Below are 9,733 nucleotides of genomic sequence, written 5' to 3' on the forward strand. Positions count from 1 at the left end.
TGCTGCGGTCCCTGCTGCTGCCTCCCCTGCTCTCGGCCGGCGCGTCCCGGGAATCGGCGCCCAGGAAGCCCGGGCCTGGAGAGCGCGAGCGTCCCCGGAGGGGCGTGGCCAGGGAGGACCCCGACTTCTTGGGCGCCTTCCTAGTAGAGCTCCTCCCCAGCAGGTTCCGTGAGTTCCTGCACCAGCTCCAGGAGAAGTGCGCCGAGGAGCCGGAGCCACTGAGTGAGGCCCCGCGGGGTCTGGGGGGCGGGCCCGAGTCATTCCTGGTGGAGGGTGGTCTCTTGTGTCCCCGCACCCAACACCCTCACCACACAGGCTCAGAAGGATACTAATGTTAGCTGAGTATCTCAGAGCCCTCGCAACCCCTCCTTGAAGGCTGACCTGCCATCACCCCAGGCCGTATGACTAGGAAGGACCGACCCCCAGCCAAGGCTAACAACTGTTTACTCCTGGCTCCAGCATCCCCAGCACCACAACATCAAAGGGGTGTGTTAGAGCACTGCCCAGGGTCTCCGCAGTGTCCCAACTGTTCATTCCTCCCAGACCTGTGGTAAGCGTCAGTTCCCTTCTTGGTGGGGACGGGGTTGCCATCGATGTTTCCAGAGAGGGACAGCCTGGCCACTCATGCCAGATGTGGCCTGTTTGTCTTTAAGGGGCCAGTCATCGCACCTCCAGGATAGTCTGAGGAAGATTTCGCTCCATCAGACACCTACTCTGGGGCCCCTGAAGGGTGATCACTCACAATTCACCACTGTCAGAAATGTCAACCAGTGAGTGATGGGAGGAATAGGGTAGGGTAGTGGAGGAACGGGGCATTTCTTTCCTCCTTTCTTTCCTCTTTTGCCCGTGAATGTATTCATCCATCCTTACATACATCTGTCCATGAATCAGACCTTCTATCAACCCATTCAAGATTCATTCGCCAGTTCATGTATGAATCAACCCATCCATTAATGAGGTCTTCTACCAACACATAATTCATCCATAAATCCATTCATATATTCATTTTTCCATTCACCCATCCATCCTTGCATCCATCTTATCCATGAACCAGATCTTCTACAACCTGTTCATGAATCTCTCCATCTATCCATCTATCTTTCTATCCACCCATTCATCTATCATGAACCCATGACTCCATCCATACATACATTCACTCACCCACCCACCCATGAATCAGGTGTCTTGTGGATCCATTCATCTACCTGGCCAACCAGCTAGCCAATCATCCATCTAAAACTCCCACACTTCTATCCATCCATCCATTGATCAATCATCCATCCATTGATCAACCATCTACAAATCCTTCCATCCACTTGTAAACCCAGGACACTGTCCATCGCTAATCTAGTCATAAAACCATCCACAAACCTACATACCCATCTACATAAAAAGCCAGCCACCCATCTGTCCATCTACCCATACATTCATACTTCAGTTCTATTCAGACCCTTTCATTAACTCACTCCACAGTCCATCCACCCATCAACCCACCCACCCAGTCTTCCATCTTTTTGCCCATCCCACCATCATTTGTCCATTTCTTACTCTAACTTTTATTGGGTTTTACTATATGTTGAATATTGGGAGAAAAATAAGGGATGGAGGTAAAAGAAGAGCCTAGGCATTGGAACCTACCTGGGCCTAGATACCACAGTTTTAACAGAGGGGGAAAAGAAGACAGAAACAGTTCCTCCAGGTTAAAATTCCTCCAGGCCTAAACAGGAGTGAAGGGTGAATGGCACTGCCCATGAGTTGAAAGACCAGGGAGAGTAAAGATACCACATACATATCATTCCTCCTCATCTGATACCCACGGCAGACAAAACTAATGGATCATATTTCCCCACTGAGCCTCAGAACCCTTCCTTGCACAGTACTCCAGGTAGACACTACTGATGGATCAGAGTAGGAACTAGAAATGGATCACATGGCCAAGCATGGTGGCTCATGCCTGTAATCCCAGTGCTTTGGGAGGCTGAGGCAGGAGGATCGCTTGAGCCCAGGAGTTTGAGATCAGCCTGAGTAACATGGTGAAACCCTGTCTCTACAAAACTTGCAAACGTTAGCTGGGCATGGTGGTGCATACCTTTGGTTCCAGCTACTCGGGAGGCTGAGGTGGAAGGATTGATTGAGCCTGGGAGGTTGAGGCTGCAGTGAGCCAAGATCGTGCCACTGCACTCCAGCCTGGGTGACAGAGCAAGACCCTGTCTCAAAAAAAAAAAAAAAAAAAAAAAAAAGTGAAACACATTTATCAACCTCAGAACTTTCAACCAATCAGGCCAAATATACACATGACTTCTCACAAGATATAATAAATAAAAGTTTGGAATTCATTCTCTCAAATGTGAGCAAAAGCAGAGACAGACACAGTTATAGACTTTCATATTCAAGAGCAAATACTTGAGCACCTTACTGTGTGTGAGATTCCCTGGTAGGCCCTGCAGGGGACACTGGGGTGCCTCAGAACAGGCTCCAGTGGCCCTCAAGGGGAGATGCTGAGATTTCAGGCAGGCAGGCAGAGCTGGGTTATGCCTTTGCCTGGCCCTGCAGCCAGCAGAGAGCAGGGGTTCCTGAGCACACAACTATTGGATGACTAGGTCCCAAGGCATGTAACCAGGCACTGTCCTGACACCTCCCGACTGCTTGACTCTTTGGGGGTTGACGAAAAACATTCCCTCCGCATCTACACAGACATACAGATGTGGTCTGATGAACGGATGCAGACATATAAATATGTGCATTCCAACCGCCAGCCATGACCTTCCTCAATAACAGAGCTATAGGTGGGTCAAGCAGGCCTTCCTGCAGCCTTGCCCTTGAGGCTGATTTTTTTTTTTTTTTTTTTGAGGCAGAGTTTCACTCTTGTTGCCCAGGCTGGAGTGCAATGCACAATCTCGGCTCACCACAACCTCCACCTCCCAGGTTCAAGCAATTCTCCTGCCTCAGCCTCCCTAGTAGCTGGGATTACAGGCCCATGCCACCACAGCCGGCTGATTTTTTTTTTATTTTTTGGTAGAGACCGGGTTTCACCATGTTGGCCAGGATGGTCTCGATCTCTTGACCTTGTGATCTGCCTGCCTTGGCCTCCCAAAGTGCTGGGATTACAGGCGCGAGCCACTGCACCCGGCCGAGGCTGATTTTTTTTTTATTTTTTATTTTTTATTTTTTTTTTGAGACGGAGTCTCACACTGTCGCTAGGCTGGAGTGCAGTGGGGCAATCTGGGCTCACTGCAACCTCTACCTTCTGGGTTCAAGTGATTCTCAGCCTCTCGAGTAGCTGAAACTACAGGCGCACGCCACCGTGCCCAGCTAATTTTTTTGTATTTTTGGTAGAGACCGGGTTTCACCATGTTGGCCAGGATGGTCTCGATCTCTTGACCTTGTGATCTGCCTGCCTTGGCCTCCCAAAGTGCTGGGATTACAGGCATAAGCCACCTCACCCAGTTGAGGCTGAAATTAATAACAATAAATGGAACAATGTTATCTATGAAATATACATACAACAGATACCCTTGATTAAGGCCAAACCCTGTGCCAGGCCATGTCCTAGATATCTCATGTAAGTCATTTGATACTCATCAAACCCAGGAGGATGGTATTATTGTGCCTATAATTTAAAGGGGAAAAAACTGCAAAATGGAGACTCGGAGACAGTCTGCCAAAGGTCGTGTAAGGTCCTGTGGCTGGGATGGGGCATGATTGAGATAGACAGTTACAGTAACAGCTCAGTGCGGGCGGGGGGTTGGGGGGAGGCTCACGCCTGTAATCCCAGCACTTAGGAAGGCCTAGGAGGGGGGATCACTTGAGGTCAGGCATCTGAGACCGTCCTGGCCAATAAGGTGAAACCCTTTTCCTACTAAAAATACAGAAATTAGCCGGGCGTGGTGGCGCACTCCTGTAGTCCCAGCCACTCCGGAGGCTGAGGCAGGAGAATGGCGTGAACCCGGGAGGCGGAGCTTGCAAGTGAGCTGAGATCCGGCCACTGCACTCCAGCCTGGGCAACAGAGCGAGACTCCGTCTCAAAAAAAAGAAAACAAACAAAAAAACCCAGTTTCCTCTGGGCGCCACAGACCCTGGGCTGGATACTTCTACGGCCCATTTCCTTTCTTCACAACCCTGTAGAGTGGGCACAATATTCCCATTTTGCAGATAAGAAAACTGAGGCTCAAAAGGGTCAGGACTGAAACCCAGGACTGCATGACTCCTGGGCTGGCATTCTTATTGTCTCTGCTAAATTGCTTTACGTGCGAGGGTGCCAGCTCTGGAACCAGGATGCAGGTCTTGGCTCCATGCCTTAGAGCTGCATGACTTTGGAATAGTCTCTGTGCCTCTGTTTCCTCAACTATAAAATGAGAATGATAACAGCATTTCGTGGGGGCTGTGTGCATTTGGTGTGATGGTGTACCTCTGTGCTCAAGCCTGCCTGGCAGGTAGGAAGTGCTCCATTAAGGCTGGCTTCTGTGATAGGCGTTATCCATTCTTTTTTTTTATAATTTTTTTTTCTTTTTTGAGACAGAGTCTCACTCTGTTGCCCAGGCTGGAGTGCAGTGGCCGGATCTCAGCTCACTGCAAGCTCCGCCTCCCGGGTTTATGCCATTCTCCTGCCTCAGCCTCCCGAGTAGCTGGGACTACAGGCACCCGCCACCTCGCCCGGGTAGTTTTTTGTACTTTTTAGTAGAGACGGGGTTTCACCGTATTAGCCAGGATGGTCTCGATCTCCTGACCTCGTGATCCGCCCGCCTCGGCCTCCCAAAGTGCTGGGATTACAGGCTTGAGCCACCGTGCCCGGCCGGCGTTATCCATTCTTACAGACCAGTGTAGGGCACTTGTCCAGAATCTCACAGCGAGTCTGGGGTTGGTGGGTGTGTGCTGGGGTACGGCGGGGGGCTGTGAGCACAGGCTCCTTTCCCCTCTCTCAGCAGGCCCCACGGTGCACAGGTCCCCAAGCTCAAGGCTGCACTGACCCACAACCCCTCGGCGGAAGGCTCTAGGCCCCGCAGGCGGTGTTGCCCTTTCCAGGTGCGGTTCGCTGATGAGACCCTGCAGGACACAATGCTCCGCTACTGGGAGCGCAGATGCTCAGGTAAGCAGACAGGATGGGGAGCCTTGAGACTCCAGAAAGTTCCAGCCAGGAGGGCAGAGAGGCTGTAGTTCTGGGCCCCTGGAGTGAGGAACCGGCTTGCAAAGGCCAAGAGATCAGTGACCCTGCAGAGGATGTGCCTGAACTGGCCACCCTGGAAGATGTCAGGGTGACCTTCGAGGACCAAGTAGAGGTCTGAAGTCCAGTGGAGGTGTTCCAACGTGGGCAGCACCTTGGACTGCTTGCTGCCAAGGGGTCCTCATACGCTGTATCTGCCCACCTTGAAACCCGTAGCCAGAGCCTCTGGAGCCTACACTTGCTCCCCTCCCCAGCCCCCATGGCCTACAGGGGCTGGAGGAGGTCCAGATGCCATTGGAAGCATCTTCCTTCGACATCCATGAAGGCAGACCTCGAAGGCTGCCTGAGGAGGTGCCCGGAAAAGCCGGGAAGAGGAAACTTTCTCTCTCCTGGAGACAGCTGGCACTGCCTGGTCCAGCAAGGAAGCTAAGAGCCACCAGGCCCTGGATGTAATGGTGTCTGTTTTGCAGTTCCCAGTGAGCTTTCTGAAGTGTGTTTCGAGAAGCAGGCGAGAAAGTCCCTGTTCTTTTTTTTTTTTTTTTTTTTTGAGATGGAGTCTCGCTCTGTTGCCCAGGCTGGAGTGCAGTGGCCGGATCTCAGCTCACTGCAAGCTCCGCCTCCCGGTTTACTCCATTCTCCTGCCTCAGCCTCCCGAGTAGCTGGGACTACAGGCGCCCACCACCTCGCCCGGCTAGTTTTTTGTATTTTTTAGTAGAGACGGGGTTTCACCATGTTAGCCAGGATGGTCTCGATCTCCTGACCTCGTGATCCGCCCGCCTTGGCCTCCCAAAGTGCTGGGATTACAGGCTTGAGCCACCGCGCCCGGCCGAAGTCCCTGTTCTTACTCTGGTATAACCTTAACCAGGCTCAACCTTTTCCTGTGTACCCAGTCTCTTCTCTTCTCAGGATCCAGCAGCCCCCAGGGCCCCCAACGGTCAACTTCCTCTAGCTATTTATTGAGCACCTACTATGTGCAGTTTCAGGAAATGTCTGCCTCAAGGTCTAGCTGTGGGCTATGCCCTACAAACCTAGGACCTTCACTGATTTGGGAGGGATCTGACGCAGTCCCCTTAGCATCACAGGAAGCTGGAGTTAGAAGCTGTGATTTTTGCCCAACTTCTGTGTGTTTGGTGGGGAAACCAAGGCCCCAGAACCAGAATGGGCTTGTGTGGGTGACACAGAGCCACAGATAGAAGCCAGAGTGCCCCTGGGCCCCTCTTGGGAATATAAGGCCAGGACAAGCCCAGGAGAAACAATTTCATGTGAATGGCAGCTGGTGCATACGGGAGATGATTCCGTGTCAGCCACTGGCCATAAGGAGCTATCATGGTGTCCAGGGCAGCAGAGTGCCCAGGATATGTGGGGGCCAGCCTGCTGCTTCCCAGCCCTTTCCATCCTGCGGCAGCCATTGGGGAATTCAGGGTCCTTGGACCATCTCACATGGCTGCTGTTGGACGGGAAGAGCCCCCAGCCCTGAGACAGCCCTCCCTGAAGCCCTCAGCACTCTCAGCATGGTTTCTGGGATTTCTATGATGGGGTAAGCAGTCTCCCCGCTGCGAGAAAGGGGGCACGCTTCTGGCTGCAGCACGAGTGGGGATGCGCAGGGGCACAGCTTGGGTATAACAGAAACAGTCACGCAAGGTGGTTTTAAAACCCAAGCCTTCTCCGGAGGCAGCCAGAAGGCGCTGGGGAGCCTGGGGTTGCCATGGAGACAGGGCTCTGACCGGCCTTGCCTGCCAGAGGGAGGAAAAGAAGGTGGGGGCACCAGTGCCCTCCTCCCGGGCAGGGATCTCACCCTGCCCTCTCTCCTGCAGTCCAACAGAGCGTCATTGTGAACCAGAAGGCCGCCCTGCCAGTGGCGTCGGAGCGGGTGTTTGGGAGTGTCGGAAAACGGCTGGAGAGTTTGCCCAAAGCCCTGTACCCTGAGGCCAAGGAGGAGACCCTGGCCAGCTCCTGGTGCTGGGACTGTGCTGGCCTGTGTGGCTCTGGGGGAGGGGATGGGACTCGCGGACATTGCAAGGGCTCCCCACCCGGCTTGCTTACAGACCTCCCCACCCGGCAGCAGGCGGGTTGTCAGTGTGGGTCCTCAAGGGCCCTGCCAGCCATGGGTGGGCTGGGGACTCAGAGTCCAGGAAGCTCATGGGGTCCTGTCTCCCCCAGGTCCACCCAGAAGACACAGGGCTATCTTTCTGAGGACACCTCCATGAACAGCAGCGTGCCCTTCTGTTCAGGGAAGAAGGCCGCTGCTCAGAGACCGCGAAGCGGCCTTCGAGCCTTCTTGGACCCCTACGGCAACCTGGAGCAGGTGGGCAAATGGTCTTGCTCCTGGAGCCAGAAGGTGGTGAGCCCCTGCTGGCAGCTGGCCCCGGGAGCAGCCCTGTTTGGTGGGGTGACTGGGGCTGGGAGTGGATCCTCCCTGCGAGCCAAGTCACCGTGGGGGCTTGCAGTGGCCACACGGTGTTCCTGCATCTCCCTCAAAGTGCAGCAGTCAAGGCGCAGCTGTAAGCCAGGTGCCTGGGTTCTGATCACAGTTCCTTTCTGCATCTCCCCTCCCCTACCCCACCCTATCCTACCCTACCCTACCCTACCCTATCCTACCCTATCCTACCCTACCCTACCCTTTCTTTGCTTTTTTGAGACAGAGTGTTGCTCTGTGGCCCAGGCTGGAGTGCAGTGGCGCAATCTTGGCTCACTGCAACCTCCGCAATGGGGACACCCACCACCACTCCCAGCTAATTTTTATATTTTTAGTAGAGACGGGGTTTCACTATGCTGCCCAGGCTGGTCTGGAACTCCCGATCTCAGGTGATCCGCCCGCCTTGGCCTCCCAAAGCGCTGGGATGACAGGCGTGAGCCACCGTGCTCGACCTTGCATCTGTTTCCACATCTTTTAAAATGAGGCTGGCAGCACTATCTGCCCAACAGGGCTTCAGCTTAGAATCCTGCTGGGAGCCCAGTCCCCTGCCCTGAGGTCCCAGTAGCAGCCAGCTGGTCCTCTGTCTCACTGCAGTCGGTCCTGAAGCAAGGCCGCCCTAAGGGGTACCATCTCCTCCTGGCCTCCGCAACACTGCAGCCAGATCAGAGGTGAACACCCGCGACCCCAAGGCCAGGGACACACAGGGGCCAGGCAATGAGGAGCGTCCTTCCTTGCCTACAAATAAAGGCACATCTCAGGTGGCTGAGACCTGCCAGTAGGTCTCACACAAGCCTTTCTGGGTACCTGATGGCTGGTCTCTGGGGGTTCCTGGAAGGAAGGGGATCGAGACACAGCCAGGATGAGGCTGAGGGGTGGGGATGGGGTATCCCCAGGGTTCAGGACTTGTACCAAGTGAACCCCTCTTCTGGAAGGTGGGAGACCCTGCCACACACCTCAAACCTGGGAACATGCTGGGCGTGATGGTCCACACCTGTAATCCCAGCACTTTGGAAGGCCAAGGTAGGAGGATGGCTTGAGCCCAGGAGTTTGAGACCAGCATGAGCAACACAGACCCTGCCTCTTAAAAAAAAAAAAAAAAAAATCAAACAACAACAACAACAACAAAACCCAAAAAACTTGGGACCAAGCCTTTGTCGACCTAGATCAGCCCACACCTGAAGCAGGCACCTGCTGGAAACTCAGCCTAGGGGTGGAGAACCCTCACCCCAAGCTTCTGTCCTCCCCCTCCAAGCCTCCATCTTGACATCCACTATGGAGTGAGGGCGTCCAGACTCCAGCCCAGGGAAAAGAGCCCTGTGTTAGTGTCCCCGGCCGGGTTGGTACCCTCTGGTCCTGGAAGGCAAAGCACCTGGGTGGGACGGGCTGGAGCCCGCTGTTTCTCTCCTAGTCTGGGGACGAGGGGGTGGATGTTCAAATCTGTATCAGGAGGTGGCGAAAGACAAGGTGGCAGGCACTGACCCAGCACCCCCAGGCCACCGCCAAGCCCCTGCCCACCAGGTTTGCCCCTGCCGGTGGCCCCCAGCCCCGTGCCATTATCCAGGATCTGGGTCTTTCTCGCCACCTCCTGGTCGCTGAGGAAACGGCAAGGAATCCACACCCTGGCGCCTTGTTTAATGGCAAAGGAATGGGCTGCAAACGGTGGGACTGGGCTGGGCGGTGGCTGGTGGGGGTCCTTAGGGCCCGGATGGGTTGTGGATGGGGGGGCCTTTTGGGAGAGGCGCCCTGACTCCAGAAGAAGGGCAACAGAGCTAGACTCAGTTTAGACAAACTCTACGGGGATAGGAAGAAGACAGTGCTGCCACCGCCCCTCCACCGGGTACCTGACTGCTGGACTCGGGGGGTTCCTGGAAGGAAGGGGTGGAGACACAGCCAGGACGAGGAGTTGCATTCAGTCCCTGGGACGTCCCCTCCCCTCTGTCTCCCTTTCTGGACTTTCACGCCCCGTCCCCTGACCCAGGCTCTGTATTTCCTGGAGAGCCTGCGGGTCTCAGCAGGCCTGATTCTACCGCCCCTCCTCCAGGTGGCCTTGCGCAGCCCACCTCGCCCTCTCTGAGCCTCAGTTTCCCCCAAAGGGCCTCGGCGGGCCCTGGCCCCTGCTCCGGCTGCAGCGCCGCAATGTGCCCACGCGGGGGCAG

At 54.8% G+C, this 9,733-nt stretch overlaps 2 protein-coding genes across 3 annotated transcripts in view; one reads left to right on the plus strand and one right to left on the minus strand.

Moving 5' to 3' along the window:
* The window catches only part of LOC105504152 (chromosome unknown open reading frame, human C9orf50), a 19,666-nt gene extending 11,314 nt beyond the window's left edge, over window positions 1-8,352 (plus strand). Inside the window, exons 5-11 of the mRNA XM_011931441.1 lie at window positions 2-222; window positions 460-550; window positions 654-770; window positions 4,923-5,086; window positions 6,976-7,138; window positions 7,322-7,470; window positions 8,146-8,352. Coding sequence (XP_011786831.1) covers window positions 2-222; window positions 460-550; window positions 654-770; window positions 4,923-5,086; window positions 6,976-7,138; window positions 7,322-7,470; window positions 8,146-8,249 — 1,009 coding nt within the window. The 3' untranslated portion in view covers window positions 8,250-8,352. The remainder of the gene's footprint in view (window position 1; window positions 223-459; window positions 551-653; window positions 771-4,922; window positions 5,087-6,975; window positions 7,139-7,321; window positions 7,471-8,145) is intronic.
* The window catches only part of NTMT1 (N-terminal Xaa-Pro-Lys N-methyltransferase 1), a 27,882-nt gene that overhangs the window by 15,821 nt on the left and 2,328 nt on the right, over window positions 1-9,733 (minus strand). The window lies entirely within an intron of this gene.

This window comes from Colobus angolensis, unplaced genomic scaffold (assembly GCF_000951035.1).
Source record: "Colobus angolensis palliatus isolate OR3802 unplaced genomic scaffold, Cang.pa_1.0 Scaffold9, whole genome shotgun sequence".
Taxonomy (NCBI): domain Eukaryota; kingdom Metazoa; phylum Chordata; class Mammalia; order Primates; family Cercopithecidae; genus Colobus; species Colobus angolensis.